The sequence below is a fragment of the Gobio gobio genome (assembly GCF_949357685.1).
Source record: "Gobio gobio genome assembly, chromosome: 14".
Taxonomy (NCBI): Eukaryota; Metazoa; Chordata; class Actinopteri; order Cypriniformes; family Gobionidae; genus Gobio; species Gobio gobio.
Window position 1 is genome coordinate 34,587,697 of NC_137107.1, and position 25,007 is coordinate 34,612,703.

At 37.6% G+C, this 25,007-nt stretch overlaps 1 protein-coding gene across 2 annotated transcripts in view; it reads left to right on the forward strand.

Moving 5' to 3' along the window:
- Positions 1-25,007, forward strand: part of sfswap (splicing factor SWAP) — a 118,932-nt gene that overhangs the window by 45,225 nt on the left and 48,700 nt on the right. For both annotated transcript variants that reach the window (XM_079835320.1, XM_079835321.1), the window contains exons 11-13: positions 11,758-11,842; positions 12,164-12,400; positions 22,047-22,231. In XM_079835320.1, coding sequence (XP_079691446.1) covers positions 11,758-11,842; positions 12,164-12,400; positions 22,047-22,231 — 507 coding nt within the window. The remainder of the gene's footprint in view (positions 1-11,757; positions 11,843-12,163; positions 12,401-22,046; positions 22,232-25,007) is intronic.

Genomic DNA, 25,007 nt, shown 5'->3' on the forward strand with positions numbered 1-25,007 from the left:
AGACCTGAACCCGACTGATTTTTAGTCCCACTCCCGTAGGATTCTGTTCCGCTCCCACCCACTCCCGCAAAAATATACTTCTATTTACTAAATACTTTTATTTCTTTTTTGCAGGAGTCCTGCGAATAGTTTTATTCTCCCACAACCTGCACACACTCCGCCCGCATTCGGCCATCAAATCTAGTCCCGCGCTGCACTGTATTGCGTTGGGTCCCGCGAGTCCCACGGTAGTCCCTTGGGAGTGCAGATCTCTGAACCATGTCTAAGTGTTCTTAGACGAAGTGAGTTTGCAGTGCATCTGCATTCATGCACATGTAACTGCTTTTTAATTCAAGTCAGTTTGGAGGACTTTTATTTGCATGGTCAGGATAGAAATCCGGAGGTTCAGAGGAAGGACAGAAGAAGCCCCAAGCCTGTGAAAATCAATTTATTCTTGTAACTTGTATGCATACACAAAGGACACATCCCACAACCCTATTGCTTTTAGTGTCACACTTACACAATGATAGTTTATGTGGACAGTCATATTTCACTAGCACCCGCTGCCTCATTAAACGTGTCCCACCAAATGCCAGAAAGCCTTTTTTCTTCTTATGGGTGAATAAAAAGTTGTATCAAATCAATAAAAAGGGGAGAATACCGCAGGGAATCACAAACACAAAATTGTATCCAAACGCACACACAGAAGAACCACAATCTGATATGTAATCCGAAAGTTTTTTGCATTATGATGTTCCTTTGTTCCTCCTCACTAATTCAGGATCTATTGAGGACGTTGGGCGTGATTCGCAAAGTTCAGCAGCCCTGTAAATTCGTCGGTCTCAGCCAGCTTTTAAACTTAATGTTCTGGGATCTTCTTCAAAGCAAATGACATTTGGTGCAGATTTCTTCATCCCAGCAAAGTGTGACTGCTTTATGTCAGCTATATTTAACCACATTTAATGTGTTTTTTCCCCCTTCGTATTTTTTTTTTATCTGGAAATATATGAGGGAACTTGTGCTGTAAAAAGCTTTTACAAGGCAGAATTGTGTCTGGAGACTCTGAGAGACTGCTGTGGCTTGACTTTTAGATGATAAAGTATCATCCTGGATGCTTCAAGAGCTTTGAATAATTTTTAAGGTCAGGTAAGGAGTTTGACCTTCAAGTTGGCAGGTTCTGAAAGTCCCGGTTCTTGTAATTGCCGGTCTCATATTTAAAACGGTCTTCTTTAGCCATCATCACAGTTCTTGAAGTGTTCTCTTTGAAGAAGTCTGGTTTATTAAGGTCTTTTAAAACATTGTAATAGTTGTCTCAGGGTCCATTGTCCTTTTTTGTATTTCTCCTTATCAGACCTTTCTCAGACAAGATTTATATGTCAATTCCATTAAAACAAGTCTAGTATGGTACTAAGTGGTGCTAAACAGTGTCAGATCAATGATAGCATAACATTTTTGTATTTTTTATTTATAGTCTAATTATTTGATTTTTCAGTCTTTTAACCATAAAACTACCCAAGTTTCTCCTCTAAGATAATTTTAATGAAATCGACTAAGTTTTGTACTTGTGTGGCGTTCTAGGAACCTAATTGGGACTTTTTCATTTTTGGTTGCTTTGCTGAGGTCCTTGTTAATATTTCCCTGTGTAATAATCAAGGCATTTGACTGATCCCTCAACTTCATAAATCATCAATAATGTTTTTGTGTTGAAGCTTTTGAGTTTCTCTATAAGACATAAATTCTGTACCGCCAACGGTTCCAGCCCTGAGGTTTTGGCACGCTCTCATGTTTAAATAAAACGGTCGGTCTTTTTAGCTGCTTTTAATGAAAAGTGGAAACATTTCTTTGCAGTTCCAGGCCTGTGTGTAACTGAGCTTTCATTTGATGCATTTTATTGCACGCAATGGCAAGAACTGGGTTGATATTTAATTTGTTGTAAAAGTACATATCTATGCCATCAACAACTATATATATCCATTCCCTTTTCCTTTTGCACACAAACATTGCAACATGTTATTAAAATTTTTATCAAAACGTTCTTTTCTCTCCACAATACTACATTTCCACCCTCCACACTGAGTGACTATTTTTATACATTAGAAGGATTTCTGAACTACTTTCTGAAAGCTTTCTTCTAGAATGCAGTAGAGCATTTATTTTGCTTATTACACTGCTCTCTAGAGCAGGGGTTCCCAATTCCAGTCTTTGCACCCCCCCGCTTTGCACCGTTTGTATGGCTGAGTCCCAATTCGCATACTACCCATCCTAAATGGTATTCAAAATTAGAATTAGTGTGATTTAAATCGTAGTATGTTGAAATGAGTTTTCCAAAGACAGTTAAGTAGAGAGGTTTAGATAAAGGGGTTTGAGTGATTTTAATTATCAGTATCTAATCTGACGAAAATATATTTATTCAGTGTTTATCCACATTATATTTAATCTGCAACAGCATTGTGAACTTTTATAACGATACGTTTGGTCATTAACTTTTAAATGCATCATTATACAAATTGCAAACGTATGAGGAGAGTTCTCCACATGAAAGACCAACCACTGGCAGATCAGCATGCTATACATTTCTCTCTGAAACTGTTGGATTGACAGGGTTCCTACAGTGTTCAATGCTTCCTACTAGAGGCCTGTGCGGGATGTTTTCTTAATCCCGCTCCCGCTGAATTTCTGACCATTAATGCCCACTCCAGCAACGTGTGTACATGTGCACAATATTTAATTGAATTACTTATTGAATACATATGAAACAAATAAAATAAATATGAAATAAAAAAACTCACGGATATCACAGGTCAAGTCACCTTTATTTCTATAGCGCTTTTCACAACAATGATTGCTTCAAAGCAGCTTTACAGTGATGATAGGAAATAAATTTTGTTTTGGATGAAAAGCTAAAGTAAGTTTTTGATTGATTAATTTCTGTTGTAAAACAAAAAATATATTTTGCACAAAATGAAAACTATAATGCAAATATTATTATAATAAGTGTGAATCAAATTAAAAGCATTTAAAAAAATAAAATAAAATAAGCATGATTTCATCTCTTAAATGTCTTGTGTGTTTTGGTCATAACTTGTTTCATTTCAAAGACCTTGTACTTTGCTTTGGGATCCTGATCACCCTGTTGAGGTTTAACTGGCACTAACCTTAACATATAATATTTTTTTAAAATACATTTGACATTCGTTTTTTTAATACAAACGTTTTTATTTTCCCACTCCGTTCTCTTTCTCCTAGTTTTTGCCTCTACCAATATTTCATGTTTAGTAAATTAAAGTTCTCATTTTTTTAGAAGTGTTTATTTTTTTACCCTCTGGCATGGTTTCCGCATTCCCTTTCATATCCAGCTGACTGCTTTAAAAACATGAAAAGTGAAAGACAGGAATTATCTTTGTTGTTGCTTTTAGTAAGGGAAAGACATATATTTGCATGTCTTGCATACGTATTTCAAAATATCGTCCAAATATATCATGCTGAAAATTGCATTAATATAAAAATCTTTTTGATTAAGACTTGTTTTATTGTTTAATCAAAAGATTTCTGAATATGTTTTGATGAGTAGGGGTGTTACTAAGACCCTGAGGTGGTTAAAAGAAGATGGCTGTAATAATCTCTTCATGTTTTATTTTGGCTGACGGATATGTGCTACTCCTGTCAGTGACTTTGAGAAATGCCTCTGAGCACCAGTATCTCAGCTACGACAGTGACGCTTAAAGGCTGTCTGTACATTTTTAGCAGCATGCCATTTTACAGCCCCCTCTAGGGCACCTTTCCCACATTTTTCATCATGTGTCCCCCTCTCTTTTTTATGTACAGCCAAGGCTACTGCTTTTTCTTTTTTTTTTTGGTAACTTGAAGGCATGAAGAAGTGAATGAAATCCACAGGCTCTTGAATATAGACTACAGACAGTATGAGGAGGAGGAAACTAGCCACTATCAGAAAAGTCATCAGAGAAATTGCTGTGCTCAATATGGTGGGTGTAGGAAAGGATGTCGTTCTTTTGTAGAAATGGAAGTTGTTCCTTTAATGTAAAAGAGCCAATTAGCTTATTGGTAAAGGGATTTTCTGGTCTATATGCTCAAGAATGCGAGTAGATTAGCTAGACTACTTGTATATGTGACCCTGGACCACAAAACCAGTCATAAGTCACACTGGTATATTTGTGGCAATAGCCAACAGTACATTGTATGGGTCAAAATTATGGATTTTTCTTTTATGTCAATATTAGAATATTAGGTAAAGATCGTAATAAATGTGAACACATCTTGTGCACATGCTAACACAAATATGTGCTAAATACACTACCGGGGCGGCAGTGGTTCATGTAGGTTGTCTACAAACCGGAAGGTTGGTGGTTCGATCCCCGGTTCCACCTGACCAAGTGTCGAGGTGTCCATGAGCAAGACACCTAACCCCAGCTGCTCCCGACGAGCTGGATGGCACCTTGCAAGGCTGACACTGGTGTATGAATGGGTGAATGTGAGGCAATATGTAAAGCGCTTTGGATGGCCATGGGTCTGTTGAAAGCGCTATATATAAATGCAGTCTTTACCATTTTACCATTTAAATACATTGTCAGTGTTCATGTATTGTCACTCCTCACACTCTCTCACATACAATGTGATCTCTCCTCATCCAGTCCTGGCTGTGGCTCTCGCATAAGTTCACTCAAGGACCAACCGAGGTGCCTGGGAATCTGCTTTCTGTCAAACCCCAAAACTCCTGCATTCTCTCTCATACCTACTTTAAAAGCGCAGTCTATAATTACTGCATCTGGTAGGCCATTAGCGACAGTGCAAGAACAAACAGCAGCTCTTCCTGTTCACTTCTATGGTAATTAAGCAGGCATATTTGCAAACCCAAACCTCTGTTTTAAGCCTGTGAGCTGAGTCTTTGTCTTTGACTGTCTGCTTCATCAATTATAGATTATATCTGTAATTAGTCTCTCGTCAATCCTAGCAGTTTGAATGCCATAACCTCGTTTATTTTGTTTCTTCTAGTTGTAAAGAATATTATCCAGTGTATTTTTATTTGATGCCTTAGTGATTACAGTCTTACAGTATGAACATTATTTTGTCTGATCTCTCAGTTTGTAAAAATTAGAGATGGGTCACAATGAACAACTAGGTTTTTAAAAACACTTTATTCTTGTGTAAATATAAATATTTAAAATACTTTTTACAACATTTATTAATCTAGGTTAATGTTAGTTCATAAATTCGAATGATAATTTATACAACTTGCATTGAAATGAACATTGGTTAACAAATGCTGTAAAAGTGTAGTTTCTTGTTAGTTTCCTTATACATAATGTATTTACCGATGGTAACAAATTGTACCTTATTGGTAAGTTATTGTTCTTTTTTATAAAAAAAAATGTTTGTGGTGTGGCTTTATTAAAATGCCATGCTGCAGCTGTGCATAACTATGAGGCAAGGCATTGCTACAAAATGCCTGTTAAACTACACATTGTTTCTAGTTTATCCACAAAACTCTATATATTATACGTGTTGTCATGAGAGCAGTGAGAGTGCCAACCTTAGCTGGGCATATTTAGTCTTTTGACTTTGTCTTGACCGTCCTCCTACAACAGTAGTCCTACCTCTAAAAGGATGTTTTAACAGACAAATAACATTTATATACGAGTCAAAATGTAATTAACAAAGATTTGTTACATTTAATTACCGTTTTAAAAATTTATCATCTTTTATTGGAAAATTAAGTAACTTTGATAATTGCATTTAATCTTTTAAACAACTAGATAGATATTGAAGATGGTGATCAAACTTTTATTTATTTTTTAGAAAAAAATGTACCATTTAAAAGAGTGGTTTTGATTCACAAAGTTGTTTTTATCTTCTCTTATAACAAAAATCTTTTATTAAACCCATGAAAATGCAGATCATGTTGTAAATAGTGAAAAACCACTTTTTAAAACTGCAAAAATATGAGCTTATTATTTCTGCCTTAAGACCTCCATTGAAAATGCTTCATCCCATAGACGTCTACTGTAATTGCCTTGCCCCATAGACCTCCATTGTAAATGCATGGCTCATGTTTTTTTTGTTTTTACATACAAATTGAGAGATATGTTGCATGTCTTTCTCTTCCTGTCTTTCTTATTCTCTCCCTCACTGTCCTCCGCTACTAGCCCTCCTTTTCATTGTCATCCTTGACATATCTACACACATTTTATCTAACGTTATAGCCCGGTTAGATCTGCGTTTGCAGCTCGGAAGCCATTGTTCTTGATTTGCGTCGTTTTTTTCTTTGCTCAGTCTGCAGTACTTGAGCTCGCTTTGAAGAGGTGAAACAGCCAGTCACCCTGCTTTCTTTGTTTGCTTCCTTTCATTGTGTTTTCCTCTGGGGAAGTGAACCTGGATTGCACCTCTCCTCCCTTACCTCACCCTGTCATCCCTTTTTATTCCAATTTGTTTTGTGTCCTTTTTCTACCCTGTTGTGTCAGGACAGCAGTGGATTCGTCAGATAACCCAGCCGTCCTCAGGCCACTGCGTTGATGACTTGATTAGTGGAAATAATCAAATCGTACACAAGACCTCCAGCAGCTCATTAGACTGATTAATTAAGAGAACATGGGCTGCATTTCTAAAAGAGTCACTAGCTTCTGTATGTAAGTTTTGCCTCAGTGTCGCCCTCTCTGTTTGAAACCTGCAATTGCGGTTATTTGCGGGGTTAACATCTGTACGTGTGTTGTGCGTCGGTGCGGCTCCTCAGCGCGGATGAATCAAATTTTTGGGGAGGATGTGCGGCTTTGCTGTCAGTCACCGCACCGGTGTGTATACTATACTTCAGAATCACAGATTCTACGTCTTGGAGTATAACCTAAATAAGAATTTTCACCGGAAAATGTAATCTGAACAAGTAAGTAACATGTCTGCCACTTTTGGGAACAAAACATTACAATAAATCGCGCTACCAACGTTGATTTAAATCTAACGATCGCTCATATAACATCAAACCGTGCATATTATTATTATTATTACTATTATTGTTATACTTTTTGTTCAAATTGGTAATGTTAACAGCATTAGCACTGCGTGATTTATTGTATTTAGTGTTTATTAGCGTTACATGTAGAAGTCTAATATTTTGCTTTGGACTACGGGTGAATGTAGTGTGAATGAGTGTTGTTTGGACCTTTCTGGATAACAATCCGCCAAAATGATACATTGAATTATTCCAGCTGCTGTGAGAAAAGGCTATAAATTATCCGCTGAAGAACATGCGGTATACATGCTCCTCGCGTGCATTACTACTACAAGCAGGACTCTTTCTTTATGTATACAAACATGATGTAATGACACAAATACATGCTTGAATTTCCTGCGGAAATGCATCATGCCACTCTAATTATATTACATTATTACAAGCTTACCGTTGTGAATGGGGCTAAGGTAAGGAGATCGTTTTGAATACTGGCCTTGTTGTGTACTTGCTCAACAATTGATTTTGGATAATTATTTATTAACCAAAGTTATGGACTGCAGCTTTAAAGCAGAATATCACTGTTGACAATCTTCTTGGCCTCTTGATTTGTTGTCTTCCTCTATCTGAAGAGCACTTTGGTTCTACTTTTGACTTTTCAGATAAGAAACCTACTTTTTTTTGTCTCAACTCTGTTATTGTTGTCACTTTCTGCGTTCTCTGCCACCTGAACTTTTAGTGAATCCTTACAAGTTGTTACAAAGGCAGTTTTGCCAATGCTCAGAAAAAAAGTCTGTAAACATTGTACTTGCAGTAAGAGATTTTTACGTTAGAGTTTTTTTTTTGACGTCAAAGTTCAGTTCGGTTTGCATGAAAGTTACTTTCTGTGTTAGGATGTGAGAAACCGCACTGAGAAAGTCTGCTTGAAGCCTGCGTCTCAGAAAACATTCTGGTTTAATTTGCCCAAGTGAACAGTGATTGATGATGACTGCACTTGTGGGGAATCAGTCCCAAAGCACCAAAGCCTTTCCTTTTGCTGCTCGTCTCTGCAGAAAATGCCTTAGGTGAGCAGCTTGTATTTTTTGCATCTTGGATGAAACACAAATGCAATAAGCATCTAGGCAAGTCATAACCTTTTGCTTTTGCTAAGACACATTTTCTTACAACAAGCTAATTGGCATAACTTTTACATTTAATTGTATCATGTTTTCTCTCATTTTTCATCTTAAAGGGATAGTTCATCCAAAAATGAAAATTCTGTCATCATTTAGTCATCATCAAGTTGTTCCAAACCTGTATAAATGTATTTGTTCTGCTGAACACAAAGGAAGATATTTGGAAGAATGTTTGTAACCAAGCAGCTCTCTGCAGCCATTGAATAACATAGTGGGGATAAAAAGACTATGTCTGTCAATGGCTGCCGGGATCTGCTTGGTTACAAACATTCTTCCAATTATCTTCCATTGTGTTCAGCAGAAGAAAGATATTCATACAGGTTTGGAACAACTTGAGGGTGACTAAATGATGACAATTTAAATTTTTGGGTGAACTATCCCTTTAAGATATGAATTAAAATGGAATGCAGTCAGTTAAAATATTGGAGCATCTTCATATAAGAACGGTTGCTCAATCATTTATTAACATTTGTTTTCTTGCAGTTTTGAATGGCGGCATATACCTAAAGTTACAAAGAAAGGTGTTGAGTGGCATTTTTGGTGTGTTTTTATCTTTTTTTTTTATATTATTTTTTATATTTGCTTGTTGTTTAATAAGTAATTTGAGAAAGTCCTGTCCTCCTTCACCTCCTTTTTTTTTGTTCAGATTTTTTCTTCAACATGGCATTCATAGGTTTCAGTCCTGCATCAAAAAGACAAAAACACGAGTAAAAAAAGTCAAGCGAAGAATATATTCCAGTTTTTATTTCTCCTTCTCCCAAGTTGTTACTTAGCAACAGAGCTAAACAGCTGTCGCTGGTATTCATGGTGGAACTGTGTTGATGGCGCAACCGTATCGCTGTTTGGAACCAATTAATACAATGTGGTGTCAGGGGATTGGGGCTGAAATGTGAACTTGTGAGGTTTAGTACATTGTGTGAAGTGAGGAATTTTGTTAGTGAATAGTCTGATTTAACAAGATCAACCAAAGAGTGTATTTGATTATGCATACATCATATTTTAGAGATGATGGCAGTTATATTTCCCATGGCATTACGATCTCTCTGTAATCCTTCATGAGACCTACCATTTTACTTGAAATTACAGCATTCTAACTCTCCCATGCTCGCATTGCTCATCCATGTTTTGCTATTATAGAGCTACTTCCACATGCCATGATCCATCAGCATGCATTTCTTCTGCTGACTTTACCCATAAACAGGATTAAGGGATTACTGCCTTTATATGAGAGGATGAAGACATTCAGTATGGCACCATCTCTACAGGGGAGAACGTTTTTAAGGAAACCCAAGGCTGAAGAAGAAATGGCGCTCAGAGGGGGAGCCTATAGAACAGCCCTTGATTTGTTATTAATGTTCATTTGTTATTAATTTGGTGATGTAAGTTGACAACAGAGGTCCTTAACGAACGATTCTCTGGAAACCACAGCACACTAAAGTTCTCGTTTTTCGAGCAGAGCGAACAGGCGGAAACAAATACACTGCTCAGGAGAGTGCTTGTAATTCAGAGCAGTTTTTTCCTAGGCGGAGTAGTGATGGGAATTGTAAGGGATTGAATGATTTTGCTTCCAATTCCACTTAACGTTTCCGGTTCCTAAACCACTCCACTAACAAATCTTTTTTCGCCTTTTGAATAACCATGAAATAATTAATCCTGAATATATTAAACCATATAGCCCATTTTTTTGTATACATGTATTAATTATTGTTGTTATTATTATTATATACATTGCTGTCTTCTTCTTCTTCTTATTATTATTATATATTTTTTTATAATAAATTATTATTAGCATTACATTCTGAAACTGTCTCTCTCCACACAGTGTCTCTCTCTTCCCCACATAGTGTCTCTGTCTCCCACAGTGTCTCTCTTCACTTTTTTTATCGAGTGTCCGGCCACAGATCCAATCTCCCACTTTAATTCCTTCATCTTGTCTTTCATCTTTGTGTGAGAGATTCTTAACTGGGTTTAATGTCCCTCTGACCCTTCATCTTACCCAAGGCTACAGTGAGGATCTACAGACACTTCTTAATAGAGTTGTAAAATATTGAAAACTTTCATTAGGGACACTAAACTTTTAGAATCTCTCTCTCTTTTGTCCTCTCACTCTGATGTTTTTTTTCTCGTGTTACATTAAAAAAAAACCTGTCAGATTACATGGGATTATCACAGCATGTGTGATTCTCTTTATTATTAGTGGCAATACCCATTAGCTCACAGCAGTGTAGAAAATTCGTTTTTACTGTTGCGCTGACTCAAACAAAAGAATAAAACACAAAGATTTGGGTCAGTATAAGGAAAACATCTCATTACTGTGGGAACGCTGCACCTCATTAAAGTGTGGAGTTTTTCACCATTCCACAGTGTGGAGTCCAGACTTCCATGTGTATTGAGGTGAATTAGATATTTTGAGCGTGCAATCCGCTGGCAGATGGTTGATAAATGAGAGCATCAGGCTTGCATTGCTCTCACACCATACATCCGTGAAGGAGCTTGTCGTGCTTTTCTCTGCTGCAGAACGTTCCTGAGATTATACTCGTCCATCAGCGTTGCTCCCAGAGTGATACTCAAACCCTGCTATTCTTATAGAGCTCGGGCCAAAATCCATATAGCAAGTGTGAAATGCTCTTCTTTTTTCTCTTCATTGTTTAATGGTGACTTAACGCAGTTTCTGAGGCAAAAATAATTATTGTTCCCAACTGAAAGTGTAGAAAGTTCTCTCTTATTGTTTGAGTTTTATATTTGAAGAAGAAAGGATGGGTAAAATGGAAGACAGGAAAGAATGAAAGAAGAATAAAATAGAAGGAAGCGTGGCAGGAAGAAAGAAGTGTAAAATGGAAGGATGGCAGTATGAAAGAATGGTTAAAATGAAAGGAAGGATGGCAGAAAGAAGGGTAAAAAGGAAGGTAAAATCAAAGGAATGAAGGAACAAAGGAAGGTTAAAATGCAAGGAAAGATGACAAGAAGAGAAAAGGATAAAATGGCAGGAAGAAAAAGGGTAAAATGGAAGGATGCTAGTAAGAAAGGAGGATAAAATGGAAGGAAGGATGGCAGGAAGAAAGAAGGGTAAAATGGAATGAAGAAAGGCTTGCAGAAAGAAGGAAGGGTAAAATTAAAGGGAGAAACAAAGGAAGGTTAAAATGGAAGGAAATATGACAAGAAGAAAAAAGGTCAAATGGAAGCAAGGATGGCAGAAAGAAAGGAATATAAATTGACTGGAAGCAAGGCAGCAAAGAATGTAAAAGGTAAAGAAGGAAAGATGGAAGCAAAGAAGGCAAATAAAGGAACCAAGGATAGTAAAGAAAGCTAGCAAGAAAGCCCATAGAAAAGGCTTTAACAAAAAAAAAAATACACGTATACCTTTTAAAGGATGAGATGGATTCTCTCTCAGACTCTTCCTGCTGCCTGAACTCTTTCTATTCCCCCCTGTACATCCCCATCTTCACCTGTAAAACTGCGTATTAAGGAATTACTGGCTCTGAATAACTACATGTTCGGTACAAAGAAAGTCTTTTAAAATACTGTCAAGCTTTTGAGAGCCCTTGAGAACTGAGAGCTCAGTATTTTCATCCTTAACCTGTGTCTGCAAAGTAAAGTAACTTTGTGTCTCTCTTCCCTCTCTCTTTTCCTGTTGTCCCGGCCTCACAGGGTTCCTTGCTTTACAACAGTGGGGGGGACAGCACAGAGGATTGCTCTTCTGACAAGCAGCAGAACGATGGCAAGCTCCTTAAAGGTAAGGTGGCTCTGCGCTCTATGATTGAGCCCCCCTCCACCTGACCTCAGAACATCCATGTCATTCACATTGACATTTCAGAATGTCCTCATGCAGCCACGTTAAAACACCGTCCCATATCCCTCCATCTTTTAATTACTTTTGTTGTGCTCAGGCTGTTTCACCTAGCATTTAAATAAAAAACTGATGTTAATTCAGATGATCTATTGTGCTTAATGATCATGTCTTTGACCGTAATGACAGTAATTGTGCTGTAGATTTGTGCTAAGTGAGGAAGGTTAATGACAGTTACTAAATAAAATGTCTATTATCACTTCCCAGCGTCTTTTGCACCTATCTGCTTTGCCATAAAGTCAAAAGAAAATGACCTTTTGCCTCTGGAGAAGAATCGTGTGCGGCTGGATGACGACTCTGATGAGGATGCGATAAAGGTGGAGGTGCAAGAGGGAGTAGAGTTGGCCATAGGGTTATTTGAGGCAGCCAGAGAGCCGACTCAGCCTCCATTGGCTGAGGATAAGAAACCGGTACTGTCCCAGGAAGAGCAAGAGGCCAAACAAGGTATGTCTAGATTTTTACTAAAGGAATAGTTCACCCCAAAAATTTGAATTGTCAGCACTTACTCACCCGCATGTTGATCCAAAGTTGATGGAACTCAGATGAAAGTTGAAATTAGTAAGGTAAGTAGAACGGGAAGAGGAAAGGAATGTTGGGAGGAAGAGGAAAGGAAGGTTGCGAGGAAGATAGAATGGACATAAAAGGAAAAGAGGCAAGGAATGTTGGGAGGAAGATAGAACGGGAAGAGGCAAGGAATGTTGGGAGGAAGATAGAACTTACCTAAAACAGGAAGAGGCAAGGAATGTTGGCAGGAAGATAGAACGGATGTAAAACGGGAAGAGGCAAGGAATGTTGGGTGAAAGATAGAAAGGACTAATGTTGTAGTCAAGACCACCTAAACCGAGACCAAGACCAGACCAGCACTCCTTAAATTAATCTAAAAGATCCATATCTACTGTCTGAGAAATGTCTTATATTTAATAAATAAACACAATTACAATAGTAAGACACTATAGCGCTGTTACCAATCAAATCACTAACAATAAAATTCATGGCACAGAAGTTGCATCTGAATTGGTACAATTACACCTGCATAAATAATGTTCAGATTAATTTAACATTAAAACATTAACATTATTGAACAGTCACGGAATCATTTATATTCAACCGCTTTGTTCAAAGCAGCTGATTCATTTAATAACGAAACGTGGCCGAATTATTGTAATGTAATTTAATTTTAACTTCTTGTTTATTGAACGTTTGTATAAATCAATATCATTTGCAATCACGGTTATATTCATGAAAACAGCTCTCTTGCTCTTGTGATATTGTTTAATTATATTTAATTAATTAATTTATATATAAAAATTATTATAAAAAACGAAATCTCAGAATTTTGTGGGCATTTATATTAATTTTGGGCATTTTTGAGCCAATGATGCATTGATTTTGAACCCGGCAGCACAGTAACAAAATAATTGACATTACAAAGAAGTTATTGATTGCATTTTAAGCAGTAAGTTTTACATCAAATCACATTAATGATGTTAAATCAGACAATGCACCAGCAATTTAGTGATATCCTTGCAGTTGTGGTCTTGACTGGTCTTGAGATAAAATCCTGAGTCCTCCAAGTCCGAGACCAAGACATTGCCGAGGAGAAATGCAGTCGAGACCAAGACCTTCACAAAAAAAAAAAAGACCTAAAACGGGAAGAGGCAAGGAATGTTGGGAGGAAGATAGTACGTATATAAAACGGGAAGAGGCAAGGAATGTTGGGTGGAAGATAGAACGGATGTAAAACGGGAAGAAGCAAGGAATGTTGGGAGGAAGATAGAACGTACGTAAAACAGGAAGAGGCAAGGAAAGTTGAGTGGAAGATAGAACGAACGTAAAACAGGAAGAGGCAAGGAAAGTTGAGTGGAAGATAGAACGAACGTAAAACAGGAAGAGGCAAGGAATGTTGGGTGGAAGATAGAACGAACGTAAAACAGGAAGAGGCAAGGAATGTTGGGTGGAAGATGGAACGTACGTAAAACAGGAAGAGGCAAGGAAAGTTGAGTGGAAGATAGAACGAACGTAAAACAGGAAGAGGCAAGGAATGTTGGGTGGAAGATAGAACGAATGTAAAACGGGAAGAAGCAAGGAATGTTGGGAGGAAGATAGAACGTACGTAAAACAGGAAGAGGCAAGGAAAGTTTAGTGGAAGATAGAACGGACGTAAAACAAGAAAGAGGCAAGGAATGTTGGGTGGAAGATAGAATGGATGTAAAACGGGAAGAGGCAAGGAAAGTTGAGTGTAAGATAGAACGGACGTAAAACAGGAAGAGGCAAGGAATGTTGGGAGGAGGATAGAACGTATGTAAAACGGGAAGAGGCAAAGAATGAAAGGTGAAAGGGATGGATACATGAAGGATGGGAAGAAGTTGGTTAGGATCAAGAAACAGAACGGGAAGACAGAAGTAAGATACGGAGGAAGAAAGAATGAAGAACAGGAAGAGGGAAGGAATGTTGGAAGAAAGAATGAAAGACAGTAAGAGGGAGGAAAAGAGAAAGTGAAGGAATGAAAGGAATAGGGAAAATGTAGATTTAGAACAGGGCAGGAGGGAATGAAGACACTGATTGAAGGCAGGCAATCCTTGTGAGCATGGTCCATATGGAATAAGTAAAGTAAAACATAAGGCAGGATAATATTTACATTTGAATGGTCTCCTTTCACTTTCGTTATATGGAAAAGAGTGGCCAGAGAATTTCTCAAAATGATTAAGTCAAAGGCTGTGGAAGAACATTAAATTAACATTTGTTTTAACTGTCCTTTTAAAAGCACTAGACTGTGTTCTGGACCATTGTCCATCTTTTTAAATTCCAGGCATATTAGCATATTTTAGCTTTGAATCACTGTCTGGAGAGTTCAGGAGTTACGTTTCATAAGTGTGTCCTAATTGAAATAATTCCTTGTTTGCTATCTTCAAGGCTGTTCTTTTGTAATGTTCAGAAAAATTGTTCAAACAGAAGAGATGAGTCAGTTTTGTGGAGTATTACGAAAATAACTCATGCTGATTTCCTTCACCGTAATTGTTGCAGCCCAAATGTAATTTCTCATTGGCCAGAAGCTTAGAAGCCAAACATCTTTTACTGTAACAAGATAAGAAATATTGCGAAACAAACAGTAGTTTATCATGATCATATTAAGCCAAGAGTTACTGTATTTCGCTGCACTTCTTTGACTTCTTTGTTCTTTTGACCCTCAGAGACTTTAAATGGTGAGATCATATGATCGCTGTCACGTCACGATGACTGGCAGCACATTAAATTACTCCGGCGAGGACCAGGGCCGTAATGTAATAGATCTGTCCATATGGACCATGCTCACCAGCGGCAGTAACTGTCTCCTATAATTAAGAGGGAGTGTTTCACACAGTTAAAACAAAGAAGGACACTTCTCAATCAAAGACACCGGCAGTGTCTTCACAGGAAATGAGACCTGCTGCTGTGCATGAGAGATTGTGAATGTGTTTTTGGCTAAAAACAGAATATACCTTTTCAGTTAAGTCTCTAATGCTCACCAAATCTGATAAAAATACAGTTAAAAACAATAATACTGTGAAATGTTATTACAGTTTAAAAGAACAGCTTTTCCTTTGAATACTTTTTAAAATTGTATTTATTCATGTGATGGCAAAGCTGAATTTTCTGTAGTAGTCTACAGTGTCACATGATCCTTCAGAAAATATTCTAATATGCTGATTTGGGGCTTAAAGGGATAGTTCACCCACAAATGAAAATTGGCCCATGATTTACTCACCCTCAAGTCATCCTAGGTGTTTATGACATTCTTCTTCCAGACAAATAAAATCGGAGTTATATTAAAAAAGTTGTTGCTCTTCCAAGCTTTATAATGTCAGTGACTGTTGCTTTGTTTTTGAAGTCCATAAAAAATGCATCTGTCTGTCAAATAACATGCTCCACACGGCTCTGTGGGCCTCTGTGTAAATGCCTTCTGAAGTGAATCGATGCGTTTGTGTAAGAAAAGTATCCATATTTAAAACTTTATAAAGTTCCAGCCGATCGCCATACGTGGAAAAGTGTTGAAAGTGACTTCTTGCAATTCAAGATGCGTAAGCGAAGTCTGACGAGCGTACCTGCTAACGTAAGCCTTTGATCGACAGAGGCACTTTCAACACTTTTTCCATAAATTGAATACGGAAGGCGATCGGCCGAAACTTTACTTTATAAAGTCTTAAATATGGATATTTTTTCTTACACAAACGCATCGATTTGCTTCAGAACGCTTTTATTAACCCTCCAGAGCCGTGTGGAGCACGTTATTTGACGGACAGATGCAGTTTTTATGGACTTCAAAAACAACAATTACTGCTATTATAAAGCTTGGATTAGCCAGGACTTTTGTAATATAACTCCGATTTTATTCGTCTGAAAGATGAATGTCATATACACCTAGGATGACTTGAGGGTGAGTAAATCATGGGTTAATTTTCATTTTTGGGTGAACTGAAGTATCCCTTTAAGAAACCCTTCATAATGTTGTTATCAATGTTGAAAAGAGTTTTTGTAGAAACCATAATGCATTTAAGGATTCTTTGATGAATGGAAAGTTCAAAAGAACAGCATTTATTATATTTTTTTATACACTTTGTCACTATTAATCAGTTTAAAGTATTAAACTGAGGTTTTGAATGTCAGTGTCATATTTTAGTTATCATGTTAGTGTATTTAAAGGGATAGTTCCCTTAAAAATGAAATCTCTGCATCATTTAGTCACTCTCATGCCTTTCCAAACCCTTATGACATCATAACCCATTCTTTCTTGTAACACAAAATGAGAATTTTTTAACAATGAACTGGCCGCTGTTTTCAATATATAATGAAAGTCATAGTGGGACCCATTAAATATAACTTTAAAAAATAAAATAATGAATAATAGCATTATTGCACTTTATTTACAAAAAAAAACTAAATAACAAAGTGGGATAAATACTATTATATTTTAAAATAAAAAACGAGTATTAAATCAAAAAAAATTTTTTATAGTACTCTTAAAAATGCAATGCTAATATTTACACTTTCATTTTAACTTTTTTATTTTTATATACATTTTTTCAAAGTTTTTATTTTGGTGGGTTGCCAGGAAGTATATGCCAGTTTTAGCACCGCCGAGTGAAGCGCATCAGTGAATGTCACCGCTTTGCGTTTTGCTCTGAAACCGGCAGATTTATGATGCGTTCAGTTCAAATGGAAATCTGGTAACACTTTACAATAAGGTTCATTAGTTAACTACATTAGTTAACATGAACTAATAATGAACTGCACTTATAAACCATTTATTTATCTTTGTTAAAGGGATAGTTCACCCAAAAACAAAATGTGTATGTTTATCTGCTTACCCCCAGGGCATCCAAGATGTAGGTGTCTTTGTTTCTTCAGTAGAACACAAATGAAGATTTTTAACTCCAACCGTTGCAGTGTGAAAGTCGTATAATGCATGTCAATGGGGATATTTTAGAGTATGAGAGCAATGAGAGTAAAAACACAGACATACGAATCCTTATTAAACCATGCGGCTCGTGGCGACACATTGATGTCTTAAGACTCGAAACGATCGGTTTCTGCGAGAAACCCAACAGTATTTGTTATTTTTTTACCTCTTTTCAGACGAATGTCATCTAGTATTCGCAGCGCCATAACTTCCGGCGAATAAGGTGAAAATACTGTCGCGATCAAAGATATATATACGTAGATGCCTCATTCGTCCGATCCGCGCAGGCACTAATGAGAAATCTATGTATATATCTATGATCGCGCCGGTATTTTGCATGTATTTTCACCTTATTCGCCGGAAGTGATGGGGCGGGGACGGCTGATGCAGAGCCATAGAATTTTTTTTTTATAAATTTTTAAATATGGGAATTTTTCTTACACAAACGCATCAATTCGCTTCAGAAGGCCTTAATTAACACCCTGGAGCCGCGTGGAGCACGTTATTTGACGGACAGATGAATTTTTTTGTATGGACTTCAAAAACAGAGCAACTATTACTGCTATTATAAAGCTTGGATTAGCCAGAACATTTTTAATGTAACTCAGATTTTATTTGTCTGAAAGAAGAATGTCATATACACCTCGGATGACTTGAGGGTGAGTAAATCATGGGCTAATATTCATTTTTGGGTGAACTATCCCTTTAATGTTAATTTCAACATTTACTAATGCATTATTCAAATCTTGTTAACATTAGTTAATGCACTGTGAACTAACATGAACAAACCATGAACAGCTGTATTTTTACAGCATTTAACTAATGCTGAACAGCGGTGTTGTTCATGTTAGCTAATGCACTAACTAATGTTAACTAATACAACCTTATTGTAAAGTGTTACCGGAAATCTTATACAGTATTCCAGTTAGTCGATCTAAAGCGGTGATTGTGCATTAACAGCTGTCAATCATGTTGGTACGCAAATTAGTTACCCAGTGTATTTGTTGTTGGTTTTTCGGTTGCGTATGCACACCACTTTTGACCACCCCTCATTATGAAAATTCATAGAAAATCTTGCCCTTTACCATCCATATCCATTCAAATATGACTGCTTTTAGATGTAAAAAAAAAAGCTCGACAGCCCCAGTCCTAATTTACTTTCATTATACTGTATGGAAAAGGGTCAAGCCAGGATATTGTTCAGTACTTTGTTCCATGGAAGACAGAAAGTCATACAAGTTTGGAACATCAGATGAGTAAACAGATGGTTATTTTTGTGTGAACTATTCCTTTAACAAGAGATAAACATTTCGTTATAAAATGTAGGCTTTGCATTGGTTTTCTCGTTCCTCATTAAAAGTGAATTTATTTAAACCTTATCAATGACACCGGACTACACACGGCAGACACTCCGGCCAAACGCTGAGCAGTAATTTCTCCTGGAATGCAGGGGTAATTACAGTAATAAGACCAGATGCCCAGAGGACGTTTACTGCACGGGAAGTGAAATAAATGGCACTGCAGCAAAGAAGGCCTCACTCAGTGGCAAACAAGCTAAGATTGCATGACTATCGACCCATCCGGAGGAACATAATCTGTATTGATGATCTGTTAAAGAATCACAGATACACAATTCAGCAAGCACTCGGTCTGTTTTCATGTGTCCGTCTATTACCTTTAGTTTATTTACTGAATGGAGTGAGCTTGTGTGATCATGAGTGAGAGTTTTATTGGTTCGACTCTCTGCTGTCTCTTGCGGTTGTGAGTTGTGAAAGCTGAGACGCAAAGTATTTACACCCCTTGTGCTTTTCTCGGAGCTTACCTGTTTATGTTACAAATTGTACTGGTAATTTTAAAAGGGAGCCTTATTGGATTTTGTCGATGTTATTTGCAGCTTCAATTGCACATTGACTTCTGAAGTGTAGATGAGAAATTATGTGAGAGAAGGTGAAAAAGCATTTGCAGGAAAAAGCAGAAAATGACTAGAGTCATTGCTTTGAGAAATGCCACAAGCAAATTACAGGTGTTAAGTGCTGTGGGTTGCATTTAAAAAGCTGGTCACATGTGTAAAGTTATTGCAGTCCTTTATCTAGGGATGTGCTCGGAAAAGACAGCAATGATCCAGTAATATAAAAACAAATTAGCTACATTACACAGCTTCAATGCATTTCAGAGCAATTCTTATAACCAAATCCCAACTTTATAACAAATGTGCCATCATTTTTAATTCTGTAAATTCTGGGAGGCAATGTAGGTGATACCTTGTGGAATAGATCACCTCTAAAGGAAAAAACCTTTGCTCGGCCTGTATGAATTTCGTTCCTCAGTGGAACACTTTTTTTTTAAGCTCCTTTTTTCTTTATTAATTTTAGTTTTAGTAATTATTTTGTTGTTTTTTTTAGGGGTTTTTTTAGGGGTTTTTTTCAAAATAATTTCAATGAATCTGGTGGTTCAGCTCCCAAAATCGATTTAAATGATTAAATCATAAATTGGTCTGATCTGATTCTCACTGAATCAAAGACTTCTATTGTAATATTGTAAAAGTAATATGTTCAAAACTTTAATTTTCTTTCCATAACACGTCTGAAATGGTTTGAGTGGTTGCTTGTCATTTCATTGAATTTTGTCTCTAGAGCAAAGGAACTTTCCACAGCAACTAGGGGTGACACTCTGTGTGTTTCGAACGCAGGAACTGGGGTCTAAATGAAGTTCCGGGTAAAGATTTCCCCCTCAAAAGGGCCCTGCTTGTGGAGTAGTACTTTTTCAAAGTTCAGGAACTTTCGGGGGTTGGACTTGGGCGCTGAACATGCTGATTGGTTGAGCTCACCCAGCATTTTATTTCAACCTAAAAGTCTGTTGCGGTGTGTGCAGTAAGAGTCGTTTGCTATTCAAATCATCAATGGAGTTTAAAAAATGCAACCGATGGTCTGACGAAGAGGTTCAGGCTTTATTAAGTTTATTTGCAGAGGACAAAATCCAGTGGGCTCTGGAAAGTCATGCGCAGTAAAGCCCCGTTCACACCGCCAGTGATGATGTCGCTGCATGTCGCCAGTGCCAGAGATTCATGTCGCTAGCGGGCGTTCCCACTACGGGTTGCCTATAAACGTCATTAGCAGATCACCCTCGTCCTTCCATGCAATTTTTTTTTTTAAATGTGTCTCTCTATGTACACAGAGACATATCGTAAAGAACAGGGAAATTGCTAACAGCTAAAATCAACTTCTCCTCCATCTTGACACGACACCACAGTAGCTGTACAGCAGACGGATCATGTGCACTCTACTGACTTCACTCCTATAGGTTGTTGCTGGCGAAAATCGCTTCTCATTTGCATAAAGTTGAAATTTCTGAACTTTTGTCGCGTGTCTCGCGTCGCTTGACACGCCCACATTCTGTCGCCAACGGTCACTGTCGCTCGTGTCGCCGGAAGTCGCCAGCGCTCCATTGAAATGAATGGGATTTTGTCGCTGCGTGTCGCTGCCGGTGTGAACGGGGCTTAAGTCTGATGTCATCGTCGCGCCAGTTACGTTTTTTTCGTAAGTTGAATACGGAAGATGGACCACCGGAAGCTAGATATGTTACTTTATAACATGTTAAATATGTATTTGTTTCTCACAAAAACCCATCGATTCGCTTCAGAAGGCCTTTATTAACCCCTCAGAGCCGTGTGGATTACTTTTATAATGGGTGGATGCACTTTTTTGGGCTTCAAATTCACTGCCATTATAAAGCTTGGAAGAGCCAGGGCATTCTTTAATATAACTCTGATTGTATTCGTCTAAAAGAAGAATGTCATATAAACCTAGGATGGCTTGAGGGTGAGTAAATCATGGGGTAATTTTCATTTTTGAGTGAACTATCCCTTTAAGGTGAGGGCACAGTGACGTACACTAATAGAAGATTAGGTTCAATCGTATCAGGACATCAAGGCTGCAAGATTGTTTCTGTTTCAGGGCAGTGCATATAACTTGTGATTGCCGAAACACTTGAGGGACATCTCACACGTTTTGTACCCAACTCTGTTGATTTCCCTCACTGTAACACATAATATTATTTCCTCGGTGATGACGTAATGAAGGAGAAGCCTCTGTTCTCTCTCCAGTTGTGTTTGTTCTGGAGTTGTATGTGATTGTTCGTGGCAGGAGGCCTATTTTTAGTGTGAATGCTGACAGGGCCCTCTTCTTGTATAATATAATGACTTGTTTTTCCTCCTTTTTCTTTTGTTTTCGCTTTTCCCATGAACAAAACCTGAAAAATTATACATGAGTACACTGCCTACTCGAACTAGCTAAATTGAGACACTGTCGACTATTATACAATCCGTAGCCAGGCAGCCTGTAACACCCAAGCAGAGAGTGAATGTCAGTCGGGATATTTAGATTGTGGTAGTTGCAAAACATTAAAATGTGACGCATCGTTATCTTGTAGCTTTTTAAGCTCTATGCAGTTTTTATGAGGCACGTTGGCTTACAAAACCAGGTAAGTCACGACTGACCTCATCTAGAAATATTTTGAATTTGCTTAATAGCAAAAACTCACTGTACCTCTGCATTTAAACTCACTTGCCCATGCTTTTAGTTTTTAGAGCATATGGTGTGTATTTAGACCAATGTGTGTGCGTGTGTCTGACCTCTCTTCCCTTTTCTCTTCCAGCCAAACTGAAGCTGGAGGACCGGTTAGCAGCAGCAGCGAGAGAGAAACTGGCCCAAGCCTCCAAAGAGTCAAAAGAGAGGCAGCTTCAGGCTGAGCGCAAGAGGAAAGCCGCCCTCTTCCTGCAGACTCTGCGAGGGCCGGAGGCTGAGGCAAAGCGTACTGAGGATACCGCTGCTGCATCTGAGGTTTGTGTGTGTGTGTGTTTCCCAGCATTGACCATCCATTGCCACATATATCTAGACTGCCTCTGAATTCCTGTGCTACACTGAAAATTGTGGTAACCTAAAATTGTTATCATAAAGAGCCATTTTACCTTTATAAAAAATGTTTTATTGGTATAAATGAATATATTTAGGTTAATTCAGTGATGCTAAATAATATTTTCTGATGCGAATAAGCAGTTCATTTTGATGTTTTCCTTTTTATGCAATATGTGCTGGACGTAACATTTAAACAGAAATTATAAAACTGTTAGTTTCAGTCCTTGATTCTGATTGGTCAGTAGCTGTGTTTTATTCACGATAAAACATGGCTATGACAGCTTCACCCAACGGTTCTGTGTATTACTGCACAACACCCTTAGCAACGTAAACATGTTTGTTCTCATTGATATTATTCAGTGAAGCTTACTGTATTAGATTGTGAGAGAGGGAGATCGAGTGAACGAGTGTATAACCTGCATTTAGATACAGCATTTTCCTTCGGGTCAGTCCCATGTTCATAATAAAAAATCAGTTTGAATGTCTGCTGCGATATCTAGCTCTTTTAACAGTTATGGAGTTTTCCCGTGCCCTGACACTGACAGCACTAGTCAAAGCATTTGTCATTTGCGTCTTGCTCCCTGTTCACCACACGTTTCAGTCCTTTCAATATAAAAGTCTTCACTACTGAGTGACTCACTCCTAAAGACAGTCTTTGCCACCATCGATTGCCGTAGTAATGTAACTTTTGTTGCTGTGCATGGCCAGGGACTATTCCAGCGGAAGGAAGGCTTTTAGCGATTTTACTTCATGAAAGTTGCATTGATACATATTTTTTGGCTTTAATGTTTGTATTGTGTGGTAACCATTTTATAAAAGCAATAATCCCTGTGAAGCCGTGGTTTACAGTGAATTTATAACAGCTTTCGCGCCTAACAACGCCCCTTAGCTGTTATAAATTAACTGTAAACCATGGCTTCTTGGGGCTTATTGCTTTATTTGTAACAGACTAGTCTAACATACCCCGTTTTGAAATAGACTACGCAATCTATGATATAAACAGTCAAATCCCATACTGAATGCCGCTAGAAAATAGGTTGTATACATGCTCCTGTTCTTGCCTGGCATTATGATCATTATACATTACACTTAAGCGTTCACTTAATCACCGTTAGCCAGTATAGGCATATTTATTAAAATCAACTGAATCAACAGGCAGTACAGACCAATAAGTACAAATTCATTAACATAACCAGAATTCCTCAAATAAAAGTTAGCCAAAATAAGTCAGCAAGTCAAGGTATTGTTATTTGTTTCCACGACCGGCGATTGAGCTTCCATGTTTGAATGTGCTTCTCATGTAAAAAAAAAAGTATCTGTACACATGGCAGGCAGCAAAATTGCAAGAAAAACTTTGTGAATGTGTACCAACAACATTACTTAAAGGGATAGTTCACCCCAGAATTTCTCACCGTCATGTCGTTCCAAACCCATAAGACATTTATTCATCTTTGAAAAACAAATGAAGATTGCTGTCCCTCCATTGACAGTCTACACAACTCTTTGACTTTTCAAAAGGTTCATAAAGAGATTGTAAAACTAATCCATATGAATTGAGCAGTTTAGTCAATTTTCTAAAGAGAGTTGATTGCTTCATATGATGAATAGATTGAATTTATACTTTTGCGAGCTGCTTAACACACAAGATTGAACCTCATTGGCAAGCATGCTTGAGCTTCAGTTTACCATAACTGATGTGTGCATGAATGTATATATGTGAATAGAAGCCTAAATTAAATCTGTTCATATATATAAGTTTAACAATCACTTTATGAACTTTTTGAAGCTTAAAAGTGGTTGTTGCGTAGACTGTCAATGGAGGGACCGAAAGCTCTCAGATTTCATTAAAAAGATCTTCATTTGTGTCATTTGTCATCGAAGATGAATGAAAGTCTACTGGTTTGGAATGAATTAATTAATGACAGAGTTTTTATTTTTGGTTGAACTAACCCTTTAAGGGTATTCTATTTAGATAGAATATGTCCTATTGACATAGGATCTGTTGTTGTTGAGTTGCATTCATGTTTTCCCTTTAAAATTGTATAAATTGTCCCTCATAATTGGTAGTTTAACAAGCGAATAAGCGAGCTTAATTGTTATATGCCAGTTGTATGTATTGCCTTGCCAACAATTCTTTGCCTTTTGTAAAAAATATAAACCAAAATGTGAACGACTAGTTTTTAGCAGCAACAGTATCATTTAGTCCTGTGCATCCCTAATTTGTAGTACATACTACATCCACCATGTTGGCATTGACCTTTGACTTTAAAACAAGTGCAATTTAACCATGAAGAACAACTTTCTTGCTACCAATAGTGCTTACGCTTGAAAAGAGCCGCCCACTCTTCGTTTTCGCTTTCATTGCATTGCTTGACATGCTTGCCCTGACAAAAATTTCCTATGATTTTTCTCTGCGCTTCGGAATCATGCACCGTGTCATCACGGTTGAAGATTTTAGTGTTTTTATTTCATCAGTCAGCATCACGTCAGGACTCCTGCTCGATAATGCTGCTTTGGTTTCCTCACGGTTTGTTTAGTCAAGTCCTCCTGTAAAGAAAAGCAACATAGTTTATTGATCTGTCAAGAGCCTTGAGGAAATGCTCATTACTGCAAAATGATTCCTGACAAACGGTTTTTCAGCATTCTCTGGGGGTCATATGGGACTTTGCGTGCTGACAGACCAAATGAAATGAAATTAGAA